Genomic DNA, 22,021 nt, shown 5'->3' on the forward strand with positions numbered 1-22,021 from the left:
TCTTGTAAAGTTAGTTTCTCATGACTCCGAGGTGATCTCTTTTGATCTCTATTTCGGGAAAGACGTAAAGACAGATGCAGACGATATAAGTTTGCTGTCAAATTTTTAGAGACAGTGTATTGGTGGTGTTGTTCACTGCGTTAGTCCCAATTAGGAGTCGCCTCTGGATGAGTACTGCTTTCCAACATGGAGCAGGTAGATAAAATTGCATCATATTCTTCAATAGTATGCTGTTGAAGAAAAGATACCTGGTTTTCGTGACTCGAAAAGGGCAATAGGATGACTTCCATGTTCGTTGTACTTCAATAGGTAGACTTACTAACTGTCCGTCAATAGGAGTCTTTGCTATTGAGGATCTGATGTATAGGGTGATCGTGACATTGACGGGCTCTTTGTGAATAGGTGTTGCTACTCGCGTCTTCTTCAATAGTTAGATGGAGGGAGCTATCTTATTGAGAAACGCCGCAGTAACTAACGAGAAAGCTTCTGATGGAGTATAGAAGGAGAGCAATCCAACTCTTCTTCCTCTCGATTACACTCTCCTCGATCTCTACAAACTCCACCCACACACAGATCGATCGTCAAGATGAGCACCCAGGAAGTGTGGATCAAGGCCCTGCCTCCGCCCACCGCCACGGTTGATGAAGTCAGAAAATGGCTTGGCAATTGGTTCACGGAAAGAGATGTGAGAACACCAACCAACGTTTCCGACATCGATCTCCTCCGAGCGCTCCTTGAGTGGAATGTCGATGGAAAAGAGATCAGAGAACTCGGCATTGAGGTCTTACAGCTGATCTTGGCCATCAATTGCAAGATCGCAAATTACACGGCCGAGCGATTGACTGGAGACATCGAAATGGCTCTGCAGTACGAGGTGATTTACCCTTCTTCATCAATGCTTCCTTGGACGTTATCGCTGACATAAGGGAATAGAAAGAAGTTCTTCTTTTCTCTACTACTTACCGTGACGGGTTCATCAACCGGATCCCAATGTCAAAAAAGCCCAAAACTATCGCCAATTGGATCCGGAGCTGGTTCGTAGATGTCGGAATCGAATTTCCCGCCGACTTCGGAAAAGTCTTTGTCAAAGAGCTCGCTTGGGGTACTGCAGATCTGGAAAAGCAGAACGCAAAGACTATCTTCGCAAGCTTCTATGGAAAGGGTTTGACTTTCGCCCAACTGGAGTTCTTATCCCGAGACATCAACCTCGCCATCGAATATATTGTATGTCTGGACAGAAGAAACTCTCCTTGAACACTTGTCACTTGTTCTGTTGCTGACTTAAATGGTACAATAGCATCGAGTGAGGAAAGAGGCACAGGAGAGAGTAGCTGCATTAAGGGCTCAGGATGCAGAGATGAACGCATAGGGTTGCATTTTTCTGAAGTTGCTGAAGGTTGGCAGAGGAGTTTGTGAATTGCAGGAGACACATTCGTTCACTGTAACATAACAAAGAGAGCTACTATGCCAACGAGAGCTTTTCACCCAGACCTGTAAAGCTCGTATAGCGTGTATGATGACCGACAAATTTAGGAAAATCTTGCTCTCGAACACATGGCTTGTCATGAGCAATTAGCGCTGAACAGATTGCACTTCACCTGGATGCCATATCCCAACCATTTGCGGAACGTGAGCGGTAACTTGCCACTCCATCATGTCCATAGCTCTACGTGAAGTCCAATGAAGCTCAGGCTTGCGAGCATTTCGCCGCACCATCTGACAGAGGCTCGATGCTGATGTGTCCTCGCCACAGATGCTGGCAACTTTGGGTAAACAACAAGGCGGTAAGCACTGAGCAGTGACATTCTGGAGCCGCATCCATGCAAAAGCCTCGGATTCTTGTTAAAAGACCCGCGGTCAGCCAAAATTGCCAAATCATGTTGAAGCTATTTATAATACCACTTGGCACGTTGGGCCCGGCGCGATAAAGTTGTCACTGGGGCTAAACTATAGGCCAGCCGTTGCTATCGATACGTCGCCCCCCGGCCCGTTTGAGATGCGCCGCTGGGAATCTGGATGTGGTGGTTATTATCCCGTATTACGTTGTATTTATGAGGCCAAGACAACACCTTGGCGTCGAGAAACTCTACCCGGTCTCCGGAGGTACAGCATCTGCAGAGTCTCAACAATTGCTACATTATGATTATAATACAGATATATACAGATACAGCATGATTACTGTATTCGCACCGTATAATCGACTACCGGCAACAACAAGGAAGGCGCGCGCTAGTACGCGTCAGGAACTCTCAGGGTTCGCATCAACTAAGCTACTTGCGGCATAAACCGTTTAAAAGCCGGAGAATCTATCTTCCTCGCTGGCCTGGGGTACCTGATAGCCAATCAGAGCGCGTATATAAGTAATGGGAAACGAACCAGCGGTCTGCTGACAAATGCAGGCATCGAGGCGGCCCCTGCCTTACAGACTCTCAGCGATCTGGGAGACGTGGGATCCAGATCTCTCCACCCCACCAAGGAGATTCGAGAATTGGCCACTTTGCGGAAATATTGGAGAGAAAGAGGCCTGTCTGTGTTGTCTGTGGCTGCGCTGCGATAGACCACCATCCCGCGATCACAGTATCACCATATCAGATAGCAATCCTAGCTTGGGTGACGAGGGAAGAAACGTGGAGCGGGGGGCGAAGGAGCAGCAGCCAGCCTCACCTGTCATTCGAGCACTCCCTACGTTGTACAGTCACGGGCAATCCGAGAAGGATCCAGGACGGGCAAGGAGACGACTGAGGAAAAGGAGAACTTGAAGAAGATCTTTGCATCGGAGCCCTCAAGTCACGATACCAGGCGTCACGTCATATCAACCCGTTGCCTCGCAAGAAGACTTTCAAGACTCGAGCTTCAACACAGGCACGCCTCACGGCAACGATCCACGACAGCTTAACCCAGTAAGCAACGGCATTACAGGAATACCATAAGGAAGCGCCTAGACCGCCGCATCACTTGGAGCTCTATTGCTTGAGGAAGCCCCGAAGCGCTGTTAGTAAGACGGGACTCGGGGGGAATGAGTGTGGCTTTCTTTGGCTTCTGATATCTCCCCATCTGATACCGGACATCGGGTGCTTGCTTGCTGCGCGAACGTTGGGTCAGATCTGGATAGGCATCTTCTGTTAAGCCGCTTAATCTGGGACTTGCTGCATCCTTTCCAATGGGATCAGATATCATACCTCGACATCTAACCTGGTAACCAAACTCGCTATTTCGCTCCAACTTTTCACCACTTTCAACCTTACCAAACTACCTACCTATCTATGTGCTGCGCGCTTCGACACTTACCGGTGACTGACTTCATGTCGGATCACCCTTTCCGCGCCATGAGTGGTAGACGATCTCCATCACCTCAAAAACGGTGGGAAGGAACCTTCCCCGCCAGACCTACTCTCCCTTCGAGGGAACCTTCTAAAGAGGACATTGAGATGGCCCAGCATTTACTCGGGCATTCTCAAGCAGCAAGAAATACCAATCAGAAACATGACGAGCAGAAATCTACCGATACTCCATCGCCGACTTGTCAGCTTCCCAGTCCGAATTTAACCATGTCTCCATCCACGGAGCAAATGCGCCAGATCACACCGACATCAAGCTCAGCAGACCAAAGACAGAGAGAGAACCCCCAATCATATGCACCGGTGTCTTCTCAACCCGATTCTGTTCCCAGTGGCCAAGTGTGCAGGTAAATCAGAACTTTCGTTGACAGAAGACACTTACTAACATCCTTCAGCAATTGCGGTACAAGCAGAACACCACTTTGGCGGCGTTCACCACAAGGAGCTACTATCTGCAATGCCTGCGGTCTCTACTTAAAGGCTCGAAATGCTTCTCGACCAACCAACTTCAGACCATCGAAGCGGCCTCCATCCACCGTGGCTTCTCCCGGACAGCAGTCACCGGAGCAAAGAACATCATCACCTGCAAGAACAGTGTCCGCACATCACACGTCCACGGGGGCTACATATGTAGCGGCAGACCAGACACCTGTAGGATCTTGTCCCGGCGGTGGACGATGCAATGGGACTGGAGGAGCCGAGGGCTGCAGTGGATGCCCTGCGTTCAACAACAGGGTATCTAAGAGCGCCCACTTTACAGTTTCCCAAGACAGACAATCATCTTCAGCATCTCAAAATGACCAACCTACAGATGCGCCTTCACCTATTGACGTCGCTTCTCTCCAAATCCAAGCCTCAAACACAACAGTCGTCGTAGCCTGCCAGAATTGTGGGACCACAATTACCCCATTATGGCGCAGAGATGAGAGCGGTCATACCATCTGCAACGCGTGTGGTGCGTGGGTTCCTGAAACATTCATCGCTTTCTAGTACTGACTCTTCCAGGTTTATACTACAAACTCCACGGCGCTCATCGCCCCGTAACCATGAAGAAGTCCGTCATCAAACGCCGAAAACGAGTGGTGCCAGCTGCGCAAGGTACACAAGCATCGGGCATCGACGTCGCAAGCAATTCCATGGGATCACCCGAATCCGACCGCCAGTCTCCCACTGTTGACAACATCCCAGAACATCGGGGAACTGTCAATCCAGATGGATCTGTAAACCTCGGCTTCCGGCTCCGAAATGAGCGAGCTCTCCTCCCTGAACCAATATCCACAAGCCGCGCACAGAACGGCCAGCAACAACTAGCAACCTCCGATCTCACAGCCTACGCCTCAAATTTTAATACCCAAAGCCAATCATCACAACACCTCGAGTCTCTTAATAACGAGAACCGTCTCCCACCAATGACTTCCTACCCTTCCCCCATACCGAGGCGACCCTCATTATCACCCAATTCCTTCCTCTCACCCTCCCGCAAACGTTCTTTCTCCTCTACAGAGATGAAGGCGCGAGACGAGCTCCCTCCTCTCTCTGAGCCGACGCCCTCCGCACAACCCAAACGTCTCAGCTCTATTAAATCAATCCTGAACCCAGGCGTCTCGGATTCTGAAGCCAGCAACGTTGATCCTAGCTTACGCCTTGCGCAGATATCAGGCCCAGGGCGATACCCTGGGGTCGGCAGCCCAATGGGCAATGGGTATGCGACGAATCAGGCGAATAGCGCTGTAGGGAGTGCGCCGAGCAGTGGACGCGATGCGCAGAGCGAGAGTGAGCGGGCGAAAATAGAACGCAGAGAAATGCTGCAACGCGAGGCGGAAAAGATGCGAGAGGCGTTGAAGGCGAAGGAGAGGGAATTGGCGGAGTTGGGAGAGGGCGAGTGACAATCCACGGTCTTCAATGACCGAAGAGTTTGGCTCACGAACTGATGATTATGGCTTGATTGATCAACGATTGTTTACAGTTAGCGTGGCATACATGGCGTTCTCGGCGGATTTCTGAGATCTGTGTTAAGAGGGGCACGGATCGTGTAAATGCTGGTAAACAGGACAGTGTAGAATAGCAGCAAGGTGTTGTCGCGTAGGAGCATTAATTAAGATATTCACATTATTACTTTCCTGCTTCCTATGATTTGTTTTTTGTGGTAGCCTAGTAGAAAGTCGACATCGAGTTTTCTTCATTCTCAATGCAGGGGATGGGAAAAGAGGTGTAGTGCGGTATGGCTCCGTGTCACCCGCATCTCCCAATCCTTGATGAACGCACTTCCTATAGATTGAGCGAGTTAATGACTCCAGAATCTCCAGTCATTAAGAGGCATGCAAGTACACAAAGACCGGAATTTGGGTATTTTCCTTGTATTCTTTGAAAAGATGCTGATGTACATGAAAAACAGAAGCCGAATCATTCTTCTATGATATCACAACGTTACCATCGTACACTGCATGCCTGCTTCACCCAAACAGGAATACAAAGAGGCACAGGGAGATTCGAGAGGTGATAGCAAGGTCGAGAAAAAAGTCGTTCTCCTTGGAAACCCGGATGGTAAATCCTTGGGGGAGCTGAGGACGGGATTTTGGGCGGGATGGCGAGGGGTGAGAGATAAGGCATGGGTTGACTAGACTTGTTCGGCGCCCCAGCCGGCGTCTGCTTCTCTGTTGCACAAAAAAAAAAGAGAGGTTAGCTTGTTTCGTCGGGGTTCTGGGGAGAAATGGTCCAACGTACCTCATGTTCTGGGGTGGCTCGATAGAAGGCACGAACTCGAGGACTGCGTATGCAAGACCTATTATCCCGATAATTGATCCAAACACGATATCCAAGGTGTGCACGTCGAGAAGAATGGATCCGACAAAGATGTAGACTACCATTGATGTTAATAGTCGAGACTCCCAGCTACAGCTAGGTAGGAAGCGGGATGGATCAACATACAAAGTCCTCGTCCGAGAAAGGAGAACAGGAAAGAGGCGTAGCGAGACACCTGTGGAGGGATTTGGAACTCTGGATTTCGATATCAGTATTGTTGTAGAATCGAGGTCTAGGGGAAGGTTTGGGGGTATGGGGTGGAACGGACCGAGGAGAGCGGTAGCTGTTGCATCACATTATTAGCATTGGTTAACACGAAGAATAGGAGAGCGAGTACATACTGAGACCAAATAGAATGACGTATAACCCAGTGATGACATTGGACCTGCAAGTCAATCAGTGAGTTGAGCTTGAAACTAGCTGTCGCAAAGCACTTACATGCCGATTGGGAAGAAGTGGAAGATACCACTAACAACCATAAGGGCACCCACGCCTAAATTGACAATCCGGCTGTAAGAAGAATACATCAGTCAGACAGAGATTCCTCGGCGGGAGAGGGGGTAGACAGGCGCATTGAGAGAAAGCAGATGCTTCTCTCCATAAGTAACGCGCGGGTCTGAAGCTGGGCGGGCTCACAAAGCGTCGGAGAAATCCATTGCGCACGATCTGATCGCTGAACGGAGAAGAGGGGATAGCGGACTCGAAGAGGATCGGTGACTAGGAGTTTAAGTTAAGGGGGAGGACCAGATGAAGTTATTGCGAAACTTGTCGAAAGCTCGAGGGGGGGTTGGGCCTGTTGCTGTACGAACACGCCCCCCGTCGTCTGGCCTTGCTTGGCCTTGGTTGACAGGGATTATTAATATGGGCGGCACCATGCTGCTTTTGGCAACTTTCAACCTCGACACAGACGACAGAGGCAGAAGATGCGATATCTCAAGGCGGATGCTATGTCGAATCCCATTCGAGAACCCCTGGAAACTGTACGAAATGGAATGACAGCCCTGTATCTGATATCTTGGCAAACGCCTTCTTACCTGGTCCTGTGTTGTCCGGAATTCAGCTGCCTAAAGTATCGACGCGGCCTATTGTCTTGTGACGAGTTCAGAAGCCTGGAGAATAGGCTACTACTTTATTCAGAGGTATCTCTTATGTTTGGAAATAATCTGCTTGAGATGGTTGTGGCGAAGTTTTGCTTCCGTTGTTCAGGATCTAAAGCCATTCAGAATACTCCTCTTTGCAGGACGAAGCTCCAGGCCCTGGAACCACTGGGTTATTGGACTTCACTTTGAGTTCACTTTTTATCCCCTTACTTCCGCTTGCGTTTCTCTGAAATTGTATTATAACGGTTTTGCATAATTGCTTGGTGCTTTGCGGGGTGATGTATTGGAGTTTTTCACATCTTGACTTGAGCGAGCCGACCCAGGGGCGGTAACACACTCTTGCGCGTCATAATCGATTCAAGGTGGTATCAAGAGCACAGCAGCCCCAAGAAAAGAGAGAAATAATAAAACGGCAAACCTCGGAGATGTCAGGGTCAACATGGCATCTCATAGATCAACCAGACGGGACTGGTTGTCTGAAGGGAGCAGAAACTAAACCATGCAGTTTTTCTCTCTGAAAACCAAAACCCTTATTTTGATATATGACATTGCTATGATCCTTTGCGCTGCAAAAATGACGTCTAAACTCCCAACCCTGCCAAAAGTAGTAACACAAATGTTCGAGCATAAAATCGCAGGTTTCTCCAAAATCATGCCCCGGATTAATGCGTTATGTTCTATCGTTCCTATGCCAGCCCTGTATACATCGGAAGAGCTTTCTGTAATTAGATTCAAACGCCTAGCGGTTGCAGGAACATAATTTGATATGGGGTGTTTGACGTAGGGAAGTCGAGTGAAGCTCTTTACATGTTGCAAAGGGGCTTGGTATGGTCTATGATGAGGGGTGTTTATACTTGTGCTGCGGTCGAGTTGTTTTCTAGAAAAGTCTCATATAACGACGCGACGCCTATTCTATTACATTTGCAGCTGGGTGATTATGGTTCAAGATATGTTCCAAGGATATCACAGCTTCGACTTTGGAGCCAAAACTTCATCTACCAGCTCCTTAGCTCCCTCTGAGCATCCATATGAAGCTTGGTATCCCCAGCCCCCATGGCCATAATTATGCACAACCCACGTCGACCCAATCTTTTCCTTCTCAATCCTGACACCACTCAGTCTCAAGGGGCGCAATCCAACAGCATGCCGAATAACACTCAGTGCTTCAATACCTTTGCCTCCAGTCAAAGCGGGACAAAGCTCAACGGCTCTCTTCATAATCCGCAAGGCTTGGTTGGGATCTGGCTGGGATTCCCATTTTCCCTTCTGATAAGTCCCACCAAGAATAGTCCCACCACCCGCCGCTCGTTTCATGATGTAGAGGACCTCATCCTCGCCATCATCAGTGCCAGAAACAGTCAACATGACTCCGGGATCATTGCGCACGACAACAATCTGGCCGCGAACGGGAATAACCTCCTTGTCCATCACGCCTCCGAGTTTAGAGGCCAGAAGACCTGTGCAATTGACAACCACGTCTGCTTTTGCGCCTGAGTGGTGCAGATCTGCAGCTTCGGAGATGTGGGTCAGTACTGCGCGTTGGAGGACAGCGCCATTCTTCAAACATTGGCTGATGAGGTAGGGGAGGTAGACTGCAACGTTGATGCACACTGACGTGAACGCCGTGCCAGAATCAACTCCAGCCGGGAGCTCTGACTCTGGGAGCACCCGAAAATCGGGGACTACATCTTTGAACCAAGGGGTTGTGGAATTGAGCTCTTTCATCCATTGGCCGGTGACGGTATCTGTGTCTTTCTTGCGAGAATAGCTAACGGTGTCTATCGAGATCTCAGCGCAGTTCACATGTATGTCTTTCTGTTTGGGACGTCCTAGAGGGCTGGCAAGGGGGTTTTACTTTGGAAATGTATGCCTGCTTCTGGAACATCTTTTGCAAGACGGGCGAGTTCAGGCCATGTATTTTTCTCCCACCTATTGCCTGACTCAGGGGCCACACTGTTGAAACCATGTCAGAATTACACATCATGTGAGAGAGGTTGGTGTTCCTAACGGCAGATAATTTGCTCCAGCCCAGGGCGACGTGTATTCGATGTCATAGTCCCCAGGCATATGTTTGGCGACAATGGTCACGCTGTACGCTGGGTTCTTGGAGAGCAACAGGGCTGTGGTCAAGCCAGACACGCCAGCCCTGTAATGACGGGAATTAGTCTAGAGCTTCAGGTGGAATTGATTGTGAGTTTGTACGTACCCGACAACCACGATGTTCGGCATGTTTAGGAATTGAGATCTTCGCTGAAGAGACGATGGTAACTTATCCGCGGTCGATTCTACGGGCCTAGGGAGCACTCCACGCAACGGCGAACAGGCGGACGGTTTGTATATATATAATTGGATTGCAAATGCATCTATAGAAAGGGAGAAGCAATGACAATCTTCCGATTCGCAGATTGAGTCGGCCTATCTGGCTCTACACCGTATGTCCATCCACCTCCCACTCTTGCTCCCTTGTGCTTGAGGCTTGAGCTCTCTTCCAGCTTGGGAGCCGCTTTTACGGGTCAAGTGACAAGCGAGCACGTGAGGGAGGAATCCTGCTACACGGGCGTGTGGAGCACTCCGTAGCGCCTAGCACGGCAAGGCTGAAGTCGCGCGTGATCCCGTCTTGGTCGAGATCGAAATCCAATGCCGCTTTTTGCTGAGCGGTAAGCCATTGAGCTGCCATTGTTTGGGGATGCTCTATTGCTAAGGTGGTGGGACAATAGCAAGCTTGTATTGTGCTCAGGCGAGGGCAGAATATTGAATAGGAATATCAATCTGATTCGGGACCGCCGCCCGCAGCCTTGCGGGTAGCCTTGCGCTACGGTGTAGCGAGAACGGTTCCCAGCTCTGTCCCTGCAGTTGTAGATTGCCAATTGGACTGGGATCAAACTACTGTACATGTTCAACTTTATTTCACCTCCCACATCCTCTCTCCCCTCCAACACAACACTTCATCTTTCATTCTCTGCTTCTTCAACTTCACTTCATCTTCCTCGCAAAGCATAAACCCCCTCTCCCTTCACAATGACGCGCTCACGCGCCAATGAATTCCCCCTGCTCAAGCAGTTCGGCTTGAAGGCCTGCCAGATCCGTGGTGATGGTAAGTACACGGGACCGCCCACCACCCACTACGCCCCCCATTCCCCCATTCCCCCCGTTCCCCCGCTACCCTTCTCGTCCCGAGCCATTGGAGCTGACCCTCTGTAGGCAATTGCTTGTTCAATGCCTTGTCCGACCAGATCTTCGGCTCCCAGGCCAAGCATTCTGAGATCCGCGGCAGCGTCATCCAGTACATGCGCGAGAACCCCGAAAAGTTCAAGCCCTTTATCTGCGTCAGCGGAACCCAACGACGTAACCCCAAGAGAAAGAACGCCGGCGCGTTGTCGTCGTCCTTCTCATTCACTGCTGCAACTGAGAGCGAGACCGATGCTGCATACGAAGCCCATCTCAAGTCAATGGCCCAAGGTGGCACATACGGAGACAACCTGGAGATCATAGCCTTCTCTCAGGCATATAACACCGACGTGAAGATCTACCGCAGCGCCTACTCCTACTACATTAGAGCGGCCGAGGATGGCATCCAGAGACCGGTCGCACATATTGCATACCATGTACGTGTCCCGTCCCCTCCCTCTTCCTCTTCCCCTTCCCCTTCCCCTTCCCCTTTCCCTTCCCAGTCTCTGTCCCCGTCTCTGTCCCCATTCCTGTCCCCGTCCCCGTCCCTGTCTCAGTCTCAATTCCCATCCCCCTCCTCTCCCCTTCCCTTCCCTTAGTTCAAGCTTCCTTTTTGCATTGGCTTACAGTTCTCTACAGGATTGGGAGCATTACTCCTCGGTCCGAAATATCAATGGTCCATTTACAGGCCTTCCTCATGTTCAGGTCACAGAACCATCCTCTGCAGACAACGCAAAGGTTACGGATTCACTTCCAAAGAACCAAGTCATTCACGACTGGATGATCAAGGCTGTCACAACCTCCCTTCCTCATCTTATCGACCAAGCCACAATTAGAAAGACCCTTGAAGAATGCAAGGGCAATGTCGACGACGCTGTTAGCAAGTTGTTAGACTCCGATTATCTTAGTAGCCAACCAAGCAGCCCGGGCGCTCTGTCGTCCCCCGGCAGCTCCAGTGTTGAGCGCGAGCCAGACAGCGATGATGATGAGATCTATGGTCCAAACAAGAGACAAAACCGTCGCATTATCAAGGCCAAGGCCATACGCAAAGAGAAGGCACGTAGTGCAAAGCAAGAAGAAGATGAATTGAGCGCCATCCCCACCACCATTGCCTCCATCGAACTCTCTCAGTCAGATGCCCAAGTCGCGTCCGAGATTCCTGCTCAGCACCGTGGCACCAACACCAAATCGAATACTCGCAAGGCCAAGAAGGGCGATGATGATGACGAGTTTGTACCATCTGATGATGACATCCGATCTTACCAACAAGACGATGCCGTCTCTAAATCTACTGGCAGCAGCCGCAACACCTCCGTTTCTCTCAGCTCCACCGCTCCCAGCTCCATCACTCCCAACTCCGCTACCCCCAGCTCCACTACTTCACACCCTCAACCAAAGATCATCCTTCGCACCAAAAGCGTGCAGAAGCAAGCCGGACCTCAGACTCAGACGAAACGCCTTCCTGCTCGTGAGCGCAAGGAACTGAAGAAGGCCGCTCAAAAGCAGGCTCGCAAGGAGACCAAGCGCACCACGGCTAAGAAAGCTTCCCCCAAACCCCAAACCTCGACCGCCAAGGTCGTTAAACGCAGCTCACCACCCATGGAGCAAGTTATGACCACTCTGTACATTTGAACTTCACACGATCGCATATCACGACTGTTTAATACCCGCATGTCACACCCACCGATGGGGCGATTCATGACCACTCTACATTTAGACATCACACGATGCCGCATATCACGACTCTTGAATACCTGCACGTCACACCACTACAAGCGTTGTCTTGGATAGCATAGCGATGGCGTACGGGAGGGGTCATCTATGATCTATATCGCCGAAGTGCTCGGGATATACCAACAATGATGACCAGGCGTTTTTTGTATTACAGGAGGCATTGCATAGCGAAGGCCGGTTCCCTTTGCATGGTTATACACATTACAACTAGAGAGTTGTACATTTAAAAGCATTAGAAGCGAATTGTAAAAAAGAATTGAGCGAATTTGCCCATTGCTACTTCCAGTGATGTGTGTCTGTTCCCAACCTGGATCTCTAATTCCCCCTGAACAGACACCGCCATAAAACAGGACCCCAGTCATTTTGACGATCTTCTCGTGGGCTATGGCCCTGGACATGGGGATCGGATCCTTACCAAGCTCCTTGGGGTGGCTGATGATGAGGGTCGACCGCACCAGCAGGGTGGTAAGTTGATAACCATATAGTCTGGTCCATGTGTCCTCGCCACCAACCCCCCGGGCTTGAGAAGAACAGCTTTTTACATCCATCCCAAGAGATTACCAAATCTAGAACTCCCTCCCGTTCATGCATACATACCCGGGGGAATCGGGCCTCTACCAACGTGTCATGATAAGAGAGGAGATGAAAAGCTGAAAAACATTGATTGATGCGAGAGATTGATGGGATGCAAACATGGGTAGTGCTTGATTGATTGATGCATGGAGCTGACAACAACTACGCGGTATACGATCCATGTCTTTTTTAACGATGTTGATTGATTAGTTGGAAAGATAGGTACGGTAAGGCGAAGTAAGAAGTGGTTTTTTTTTTTGTGTGGGAATGGCTTTGAAGATGTGAAGATATATACATTCACTTCTCCACTGCACACAGGATTCGAGGCGCGAAAGGTTCAATGAGGAGCTTTGCTTCTATGTACCTACTGCACCTAGATAACAACTCAAGAGTTCCCCCGGACAGAGCACGGCCAACAAACCCAGCTCTTGGGGAACGACTCGGCGTTCATGTCCAAAAAGCCAATGCAGGAGAGGAGGGGCCGCCGGGCCGCGGGTACAGGAATTCTCGCGATTCCGACTGGACCCCTGGGCAGAACTCGGTTAAGCAAGCACTTGGCGGCTGCATATTTGTTGGTGCCTTATAAGGCATCGACGTGATGAGGAGTGTTTTTTGCCCTTGCATCTATCTGGATCGGCAATGCACGACCGACTTTTCCTTAGTTACATTATCCGTATGCTGGATGTACATATCAGGGGCCGCCCCCTCTCGGTCGCAGGCGGTGTGAAGTGTGACACTCAGTCCCAGAGTAAGTACTAAGTTCCCAGTTGCCAATTTTTTTTACTTTTTTTTTTTTTTTTAAGACGGGGCCTGGCCCGCCTTGCAATGTGCCGATTAGTTGCTAGCCTTTCCCTGTCGGTTGCGGGAGAGGGCTCTTGTCCCTGATGGCTCGATTGTAAGAGGGCACTATGTACTGTACTGTACTGTAGTCTGTACTTTACTTGCAAGGGCGGGAGAGACGGGTCTCGGATCAGGGGTTCATGGAGTGCTCTGTACGGTGTATACTGTATAGCATCATCTACCGTCTATGAGACTCGAGGAATAGGGGAGTAAAGACTCAACACGACTATGAGTCTCGAACAGCCGACTGTCTTGAAACATCTTTCTAGTGAGCCAGTTAGCTGCCGCATCTCACACCGGTCTGAAACATCGAAACACGTTACTGAAGGAATCTGATAAGGAGTCAAGGAGTCCAGCCTTACTGGAGGTACAGAGTACGTACCACCGTCCCTCGAACAACATCTTGCTTTACAGCTATGGGCCTCATTATTAATCGACTCTCGGAAGCTTACGAAAGACATGATGGCATGCCAAGGGAGAGGAGCTCCAGTGACAGCCACGAATTGATGCCATAGGCCACAGAACACGGGGACAGGAGCGGCAATGCAGCATGCGTCGGTCGGAGTGCTTTTCGATTATTAAGGCTCCTCCTCCACTCACAAAGGGTCATCATCGAGTAGTGGCAGGCTGACAGCATGATGTGGCTGATGAACAGGTTATTCTGCACCCCTCAAGTACGAGATCGCCCATCTACACAGCCGGCAGAGAAGACCCTGTAGGTCTCTCTCAATTGAGAGACGGGAGCGAGAAAGTGCCGCTACGAAGAGCGCGTGGGAACTCGTTACAGGACCACGCGTGCTGTGCTCCGGCGTAGCAGTGGTTCGTGCCTGCGCTGCTCCCTACGTGTCAGGATGCAATTCGGGATTGTCCTCCCCTTGGTTGAAAAGGGCGAGTGGAAAGTAGCGACCGTTTGAACTTTGCTCCGGCTGTCCCCGCCAGAAGGCCAGAAAGCCAGATATCTGATGGCCGATCATACCTGGACCGCGTATGGACCCGTGTCGGATATACGACTCCGTGGGGACTGGGTAGACAATTAGCAGAGTTAGCAGGCTAACTAGGCGACTTAGCACGGCTAGGAGTAGACTACGCAGTGCCAGCCCAGGCACCGTCGGGGAATCTGGCGAAGAATCTTTTTCAGGGTCCCTGGGGCATGGCTTGTCTAGTCGGCCAGGCCCTGTCCAGTGTCCCATCTTCTGACGGAAAGATCTAATAATATCTCAAGTTGCCATAATACTACGCGTTCCGAACGGTAAGACGGTAAGACGGTAGGTCTAAAGAGACGTACCTATGTGTGGCTGGCTTCGGCTTCGTGACTTGTGACTCGCAACTTCACAACCTTCAATCCTCCCTCCCTCCCTCTCACCCTCCCTCTCTTTTTCCCCCTCTCTCTGTTGCCAACGCCACTCTCTCGCTCGTCTCCAATTATATCCCACCCCTTACGCTCGCTCCCTGCTGCAATAATACATACTACACGACACTCAGCATTCCACTCGTCCATCCTTCCATCCATCTTTCCTACTCCCCAAACGCTCTCTCCGCCACTCGCATCCCTCGCGCCTGACTTCCGGAGTCATGCGAACGCAGACGAAGCCCATTACCTCACAGCTGTCGGCCATCTCAATCGCGACCAGAAGGTTCTCTTAAGCCGCGCATTACTCCGGTACAGACCCTTGCGCGAGCTCTGGCGATTTGATGGCGATTATCAACGCGTATACGAGATAAGGAAACACGTTATTGGTTGCGCCGCCGCTGCGCTCAGACTGGCACGATTGTTTGCCTGGCGACCTCGCGGATGAAGATGAGCATCTGGCCCTTTCGAAGGAAACGCAGTCGACGATCCCCACCCCGTGGGGCAAACCCACGATCGGAGAGAGAAATCATGCATGATGCAGCGACTCAGCGGGACCTCGCTAGGGGCAATGCGCCTGAATCGACATCGCTGAGCCAAAGGAGGAGGAGCAGAAGCAGAAGCAGGAGCAGGAGCAGGAGAGACCCTCAAGGAAACCGCAAGCCGGTCAGAGACCCGAAGAAATTAGAAAAGCGACGCACATATAGCTTCTCCTCCGGTCAGAATGATAGTATCGTGGTCGCTCGCGACACCAATCGGCCTCCTGTGCCACCGATACCCGCAAATATCAAAGGGAAGGGGAGAGCAGACATGCAGAGGCCAGAAGGCTATCCTGCTGGCCAGACACCATTGCAATCAAGTGCTCAACATCCAGAGAGTACGCAGGATTGGCAGCGCGTGCCAACACTACACAAAAGGAGCGGCCAGGAAATGTCGCGGCGGAAATCGAGTAAGAAACGAAAGGAGGAACACGATAGAGAAGCAGAGATCAAAGCCATGGTCGCCAGCGTGCCTGTACGGCCTGCAACTGATGCCGATTTGTCTGGCAGGCCGATGAAGAAGGAAAGCAAAAAGATGCATGAAGGGCTGAATCGCAATCTGCAAAACCCGTCTTCTGACATCTCCCTACCCATGGCGGACTCAATCCACTCGTCGCTGTCCACGGACTCTGGACAGTCAACAACCTTCAAAGTGTCCGTGCTCGATATGCTCGCCCCTCGACCTACCATTCGATACGCCGAAAATCCTCGATACGGGCCAGGCGCCAGCTTTACTTCTGACCGGCCCGAGTCGCGGAAACGGAAGGCTTCGGAGCGAATCACAATTCCGGAGGAAACATTGAAGGCCAATAAGAGGGTCGATGATCTTGCAGATGACCTGAGTTCCGGAGAATTACGAGAACTCATGGAGCGGGATCAGAAGAGGAGGGAAAATAAGAAGATTGCAGAGAAGATCAGGATGGAGCAGAAGATTGCGAGGCGTCAAGCGCAGCAGAGAGAAGATGAGGCTACTGCGGAACGGACTGGCACGCCGCCACCAGCGAATATGGAGCGAGGCGTTCTTGGAAGAGAGGTTGTGGGCCTGGGCATCGAATCGTCTGCCGTAGTCACTTCAAGTGAGAGGAAGAGCTCGACCGCATCTGAGAGTGGGAATGGAAAGCAACCAGCGGAGGCGTCTAGAGCAGATTCTGCCAGCAAGGCTCATTTCCCGAATGATACTTCCAGACACAGTCCCAACCCGGGTACCAAAAACACGGCATCTGGGCCTGAGCACCCAGAACCTGTCATTGAAGTCACTCACGCTGCACCGGTGGTCAGAGGGAACATCTCGCCCCCCTCATCACCAACAGTAAGAGCTCATACTCGCCGAGTGTCGAGCATATCTCAGATGATAGAGCGAGCGCCGACGCCAACACCATCAGTAACTCGATTAGCTTCAGTAGCACCAAGCCAGTCTGATCTTATGAGGAAGGCTTCGGTGAGCAGCAATCTTATGAGGAAGGCTTCGGTAAACAGCAATCGGGGGGCACAATCGTGGACGTCAATTTTTAGAAGGGGCACAAAGTCCAAACACAGTCATACACCATCATCCTTCTCCAATACATCGCGAGACTCGGTACAGAACGGTCAAGTTCCGCAAATGGGATACACACCCATCAGGATAGTATCCAATGCTCCCAAACGGACAATGTCGAAATTTCGGGAAGATCTTCCGGAATTCCCAATGTCACCGCCAGAGTCTAGGGTACAATCTCCTGAGGCTGATGTTGTTCCACCCATACGGGAGGAGTATCTTGACAAGAAATCCGGCCCCCGAGAGTCAATCGATGAGCCTCATGTGCGGTACGATACCCCTACAAGCGGGTATAGGTCTCTTGATACTGGACGGTTACGTGATGACCGATCGATCGATGCCCCTTCGCCAGAGCCAGTGGCGGTCTTATCACAATCGCTTGCATCTATTGATTCAGAAGGCTCGTGGCTTTCGGGCCGGCATAACTCAACAAAACGAGGAGGATCTATACGACTACCCTCTCATCCGCTGCGTGATAGTGTCAGCTCTTTACACAAAAGATACATGGGATATTCGGAGTCTGCCGAGGAGCTTGGTATTGTCGAAGATGAGTACTTCAGTCGTCTAACGCCTGGGCCTGAAAGTCAATATAGAATCAAGAGGCAATCAATGGGGAATCCCATGCCATCAAGCGATGAGGAGGATGGTAGCAGTCTTGCAAGTCCAGTCTCGCCTGAGAAGACGAAATGGGGTGCGGTAGCAAGACACCCCACCGTGGTCCATCGCGAGCCTCGAATCCGATCCAGGGAAGGATTACTCAATGATTTTGAGTTTGATTCCAGTAGTGACCCGCCTGGAGAAACCTCGGTGGATATCGAGCGGGAAGGCTATGGATTCAAAGACTCGGGCGAGAGCGATGCACCCGGTGTTCACAGGGCGACGAGTGTTAATCTGAGCGAGAAGCATGCGAGGCATATCAGTGCAGGCAGCGCGAGGCTTTTAGAATTGAAGGCAAAAGCTTCAGGAGACGGAACTCGACCAAGTTTTAGCTCGGACAGGGCATGATGACTAGGACTGTGTATCTCTGGAGAAGTGACGACGACCACGACATGACGAGGACGAGCACCACACTCATTTGAACCTTTTTCCTTTCCTTTCCTTATCCCGTAGCTATTGGTCCGTATCGACACCCACCCTCGTTTGGACATTTCATTGGACCTGATGACCTACGACTCACGATTTACGATATAAATCACTCGTTTGGTATCTCTTTCCAACAACCGCTCCGTCCCTCGTCTGTTCATGGATACGTCGTCTAGTCTCCAGGTTGCACTAATATCCACGGTCAAAACGTTCCGTCGTCCACTACAGTCAGTCACTTGTACTCACAAGTTTCATTTTTACACATACACGATTTGCTTCAAGTTGTTCTTGACGGTTGATTCCCCCACCTAGCAGATAGACTTGTTACTTTTCTTCGGGTGGTTGTACTTGAAGTGCGGGATTCAAAAGGGATGGTTTTGGGGAACGGAAGGGAGCAAAGGACGGCGTTGCTCCCCCTTGGCTTCCCTTGGGTCCGGATTTCAATGGTGGGAAAGGGCAGGACTGTGTAATGTTGTACAGGAACAGGCACTTGCGGATGAGCACAGCAGGCTGGGCACATATTTGGCTCTGGAAGGTCCATGAAATAGATGAATAGCACATGTGAAGATAGCAAAATGAAGACTTGTGCTCATCTAGACGAGGTAGAGTTGACGTGAAACGTGAGACGCCTTGCCAGATACTGTCTGGTATATTCATGATCCGACGGGTACTGTATAAGAGGTATACGGGGTATGCCTCTCTCCCAGCCCCTTTATATTACCCAGGAGCCCCTCGGTGGAGCCCAATTACGGCCCCTCGGCGGGTAGGGGCGATCATAGATAGACAGAACTTAGAAGATTACCAGATACCAGATACCCAGGACGCAGGTACGATACGGCGTCAATCGTGGTCCCTTGCTTTGCGGCAGCCAATGATGATGTCCCCGGACGGCGGCGAAGGGATGAAATCCAACGAGGCAATAGGCCCGTGGACTGATCAACGCCCGTATTTGCATCGAAGGAGTTGGACCATGGGAAAATCAAATCAGCCGCTGATCGGCCGGAGGGATAATTTGAGATTTCCAAATAATGATTTGAATTAGAGACGATGGCAGAGTAGTCGTTCACTCCTTGAGGCGTTGTAAATTACAGCCCTGAGGATTCCAAATCCCGCCCGCGAACCGGATCGACTCCGCCGCCTCCGCCCCGGCCCATAGTAGAAGGGGGGGCGGAGCTTACTCAGCCAAGGCCCGTCATCAGTTTGGCGGTCCAGCCCGGGTTCTCGCGTCATCGAAGACTCCCTCTTGCCTTCGATCCCTTAGAAATCAAATCCGCCCTGCGACTACTTCGTGTCCAGCGAATCCCAAACGAAACCAGACAAAACATCCCCCGACCCCTCGCCCTCTCTCTACAAAACCAACAACCCCAACCGTCTTGAATGTCCCTCTTCTTCCGCTCTTCGAAGCTTTCAGCACCAACCCTCAGATTCACATCTGCACCTATTCGCCGCACTACTACTCCCTTTCCTCGCGCTTTCAGCAGTACCGCTATCAACATGGGTGTCCACAACATCGCAAAGTGAGAATTTTCCCCCTTCCCCCTCGCCACCGTGCAACGCAGAGATCAAGATGCAGATGCTGACCCGTGTATGAATGTAACAGCAAGGCCGAATTCGAGTCCGCCATCAAGGACAACAAGATCGTCGTCCTCGACGCTTTCGCAACCTGGTGCGGACCCTGCAAAGTCATCGCCCCTCAGGTCGTCACGTCAGTCCCTCCCTCCCCTTCCCCCCGACCGCTCAACACCATAGGAATAAATGATCAGTCCGGAGAGGACAGACAATGCTGACATGGCGATGCGTGGATTAGATTCTCGGAGAAGTTCACAGGCGCACACTTCGTCAAGCTCGACGTCGACGAGGTCCCTGACGTCGCTCAGGACCTTGGCATCCGTGCCATGCCCACCTTTATCATCTTCAAGGACGCAGAGAAGGTCAACGAGATTGTCGGCGCCAACCCTAAGGCGCTGGAGGCCGCCATCGAGAGTGCTGTTTCTTCTACGTGAGAATCAGTGAGGGGTTTCGAAATCGACCCCTCCTCGGAAAAAGACCCCTCTCTTAAAGCAGGCTCTGTTAAAGCGGGAAGGACATGCTGGGATGCTTGGACTCGCATGTGGTGGCCACGCCCCTATGACTATACGGATAGTTGAAGAAATGCAATTAATGATATGACTTTTTGTTTTCGGGCTTGCATTCTGATACTCCTGCTTCATTATCTTTTGTGGTCTCGTGAGGATCGTTTTTCCCCTTATCCCTGGTTGCCGATACCCCTCATCCCACCTGCCAAGTGGCTCTATCGCAGACCAAGCAATCGACCATTGAGAAATTGTCAACAATGGAGCACTCCTTCCTCGTTACCCCCTCCTTAAGCCCTAAATTCACAAATATCCAAGTCCGCCCGATCTCTCCCTGCGCTTAACTCCTCCCGAGAAAAACCATCTCCAAGCAAACATCCCACCGCCCCACTACCCACCTAATCGCCGAGGCTGATTAGTCATCGTCATATCGCGGATGATACACTGCACAGGGATTCCCTGAATTTCACCTCGGGAGGGAGGAAAGATTTGAAAGAAGCGGAATTGATTCCAAGAAGGTGGTGCTAGACAGCCGGTGTACATCGTGAAGGGGGAGAGCTATTTCTATCACCAAGATATCATCAAGATAAGAGCATAATAAGGGGTCAGATCCGCAATCTATCGGCCTGAGACAATAGGGGAGTAGTGGACCGTCGGGGTATAGGTATGTCAAAAGCAATCAATTCGAGACCGTGAATAATTAACCGGCTCACTCCTTTTCAAGACCGTGAATATAGCTCTTGTAACGTACCTTACATCCTGTACCGCAGTCTCGCTTAACAATATATATAAACACTTTCACAGAGTACAGTAGACAATTTTGATGGTCAAAGAAAGGCAGCAAAGCAAGAAACCAACGACAAGATAATCACGAGTAGAGGTGTTATTGTGTTTATCTAAGTCCTAGGTAGGCGTGAATGAATGAACGACGCTTTCGTGACAGCCTAGACAAGAAACGACGTATGTATAGTTTTGTAGCAGAGATATCGATTTAGTAACAGAAGGATATTCGCAACAAAGGTATTTATAACGATAATCCTGTTTCGTAACGATTATCTCTCGTTCTTTTGTAATAGACAAGATGAAACTAGGGGTGGAATCGTTAAGGTAAGGTAGGTGACTTGTCTTAGTACAACAGAATTACCTACCTACCTTAACCTTTAAGGACATGCTAACAAGTGTAAGGCCTTTAAGGTAAATTCGACTTCTAGGTTCTACTTTAAAAGTATACCTAGATAGTATTAAATTTATAGGAATTTCTGCTTTTCTACTATACAGATATTGTTTTGTTTTGTTACACAACTTGAGTTCTGTTTATAACAAACAACGACAATCTATCCGGACAAAAACATACTTTCGTAACGATAATATACATTTCACAACAAGAATCTAGTTCGCAACAACTACCTTACTCTCAAAAGAAAAATAGAAACCAAAATAACTAAAATAACCAAAAGATAAACAATCACTTACTTAAGGGATAGAGCATAGACACATATCGCGGAACTCGACTAGGTACGCCTGTCTCAGAGTTTCGACTTTGGTAGTCTGCTACTGTAAATGTTTAGAAAGCTTGGGGGTTCTTCTGGATATAGTTTTTGTAGGAGCTTTTATACCCCCTCTTGACGACAGAAGATCTAAGATTGAATGTTGGGATACTCGCTTGTTGTTTGTTTGTTTTTTTCTAAAAGAATGAGTTGTTTATTGTCCTCTGTTTGTGGTTCATGGCTGGAGATGGTATAAGGCTGTATATATTTCGAGGGACATTTGAAGGGATGATAGTGTACCTAGCCCCTCCCTACCCTGAGATCGTGTAAGTACTTGAGAATAGGTAAGTGTTTAGAATAGAGTATTTGCTCAGGATAGAGTAATTGGTTAGGATAGAGTAAT

At 50.2% G+C, this 22,021-nt stretch overlaps 8 protein-coding genes across 8 annotated transcripts; 6 read left to right on the top strand and 2 right to left on the bottom strand.

The window, feature by feature from the left end:
* Positions 1-586: 586 nt before the first annotated feature.
* On the top strand, positions 587-1,428 carry M430DRAFT_42624 (hypothetical protein; the record flags this gene model as incomplete). Its single annotated transcript, XM_024867571.1, has 3 exons — positions 587-874; positions 934-1,224; positions 1,298-1,428. 3 exons carry the CDS (start codon positions 587-589, stop codon positions 1,367-1,369), a joined length of 651 nt encoding a protein of 216 aa, XP_024720129.1. The 3' UTR covers positions 1,370-1,428.
* A 1,874-nt stretch (positions 1,429-3,302) lies between these two features.
* On the top strand, positions 3,303-5,224 carry M430DRAFT_28384 (hypothetical protein; the record flags this gene model as incomplete). Its single annotated transcript, XM_024865784.1, has 3 exons — positions 3,303-3,685; positions 3,734-4,293; positions 4,344-5,224. 3 exons carry the CDS (start codon positions 3,303-3,305, stop codon positions 5,222-5,224), a joined length of 1,824 nt encoding a protein of 607 aa, XP_024720130.1.
* A 627-nt stretch (positions 5,225-5,851) lies between these two features.
* M430DRAFT_122114 (hypothetical protein) lies at positions 5,852-6,955 on the bottom strand. The gene is made up of 7 exons (XM_024861832.1): positions 6,777-6,955; positions 6,579-6,650; positions 6,482-6,525; positions 6,409-6,423; positions 6,267-6,335; positions 6,063-6,198; positions 5,852-5,992 (listed from the first exon to the last, which is right to left on the bottom strand). Exons 1-7 carry the CDS (start codon positions 6,794-6,796, stop codon positions 5,956-5,958), a joined length of 393 nt encoding a protein of 130 aa, XP_024720131.1. The 5' UTR covers positions 6,797-6,955; the 3' UTR covers positions 5,852-5,955.
* A 1,248-nt stretch (positions 6,956-8,203) lies between these two features.
* On the bottom strand, positions 8,204-9,469 carry M430DRAFT_28386 (hypothetical protein; the record flags this gene model as incomplete). Its single annotated transcript, XM_024865785.1, has 4 exons — positions 8,204-9,018; positions 9,096-9,193; positions 9,249-9,386; positions 9,447-9,469. 4 exons carry the CDS (start codon positions 9,467-9,469, stop codon positions 8,204-8,206), a joined length of 1,074 nt encoding a protein of 357 aa, XP_024720132.1.
* Positions 9,470-10,153: 684 nt separating this feature from the next.
* On the top strand, positions 10,154-12,112 carry M430DRAFT_59075 (hypothetical protein). Its single transcript, XM_024868776.1, has 3 exons — positions 10,154-10,334; positions 10,442-10,845; positions 11,048-12,112. Exons 1-3 carry the CDS (start codon positions 10,259-10,261, stop codon positions 12,038-12,040), a joined length of 1,473 nt encoding a protein of 490 aa, XP_024720133.1. The 5' UTR covers positions 10,154-10,258; the 3' UTR covers positions 12,041-12,112.
* A 414-nt stretch (positions 12,113-12,526) lies between these two features.
* Positions 12,527-14,070, top strand: M430DRAFT_28388 (hypothetical protein; the record flags this gene model as incomplete). Its single annotated transcript, XM_024865786.1, has 6 exons — positions 12,527-12,607; positions 13,093-13,286; positions 13,411-13,463; positions 13,645-13,707; positions 13,825-13,929; positions 13,970-14,070. The coding sequence occupies 6 exons, from the start codon at positions 12,527-12,529 to the stop codon at positions 14,068-14,070; spliced, it is 597 nt and encodes a 198-aa protein (XP_024720134.1).
* A 1,364-nt stretch (positions 14,071-15,434) lies between these two features.
* On the top strand, positions 15,435-17,981 carry M430DRAFT_50982 (hypothetical protein; the record flags this gene model as incomplete). The annotated part of the gene is made up of 2 exons (XM_024868180.1): positions 15,435-17,746; positions 17,852-17,981. The coding sequence occupies 2 exons, from the start codon at positions 15,435-15,437 to the stop codon at positions 17,979-17,981; spliced, it is 2,442 nt and encodes an 813-aa protein (XP_024720135.1).
* A 1,572-nt stretch (positions 17,982-19,553) lies between these two features.
* M430DRAFT_28390 (hypothetical protein) lies at positions 19,554-20,062 on the top strand (the record flags this gene model as incomplete). Its single annotated transcript, XM_024865787.1, has 3 exons — positions 19,554-19,576; positions 19,660-19,764; positions 19,867-20,062. The coding sequence occupies 3 exons, from the start codon at positions 19,554-19,556 to the stop codon at positions 20,060-20,062; spliced, it is 324 nt and encodes a 107-aa protein (XP_024720136.1).
* Between the last annotated feature and the right edge of the window lie 1,959 nt (positions 20,063-22,021).

The sequence above is a fragment of the Amorphotheca resinae genome (genome assembly GCF_003019875.1).
Source record: "Amorphotheca resinae ATCC 22711 unplaced genomic scaffold M430scaffold_7, whole genome shotgun sequence".
In the NCBI taxonomy this organism is placed as follows: domain Eukaryota; kingdom Fungi; phylum Ascomycota; class Leotiomycetes; order Helotiales; family Amorphothecaceae; genus Amorphotheca; species Amorphotheca resinae.

Excerpts from the sequence above, each read along its gene's own strand:
- M430DRAFT_122114 (XM_024861832.1), bottom strand. The coding sequence starts at position 6,796 with ATGGATTTCTCCGACGCTTT. Across the intron at positions 6,651-6,776 it reads ATGGATTTCTCCGACGCTTT|CCGGATTGTCAATTTAGGCG; the intron begins GTGAGCCCGCCC and ends TTCTTCTTACAG. Across the intron at positions 6,199-6,266 it reads CTTTCTCGGACGAGGACTTT|TCTACATCTTTGTCGGATCC; the intron begins GTATGTTGATCC and ends CATCAATGGTAG.
- M430DRAFT_59075 (XM_024868776.1), top strand. The coding sequence starts at position 10,259 with ATGACGCGCTCACGCGCCAATGAATTCCCCCTGCTCAAGCAGTTCGGC. Across the intron at positions 10,335-10,441 it reads CTGCCAGATCCGTGGTGATG|GCAATTGCTTGTTCAATGCC; the intron begins GTAAGTACACGG and ends GACCCTCTGTAG. Across the intron at positions 10,846-11,047 it reads TCGCACATATTGCATACCAT|GATTGGGAGCATTACTCCTC; the intron begins GTACGTGTCCCG and ends AGTTCTCTACAG.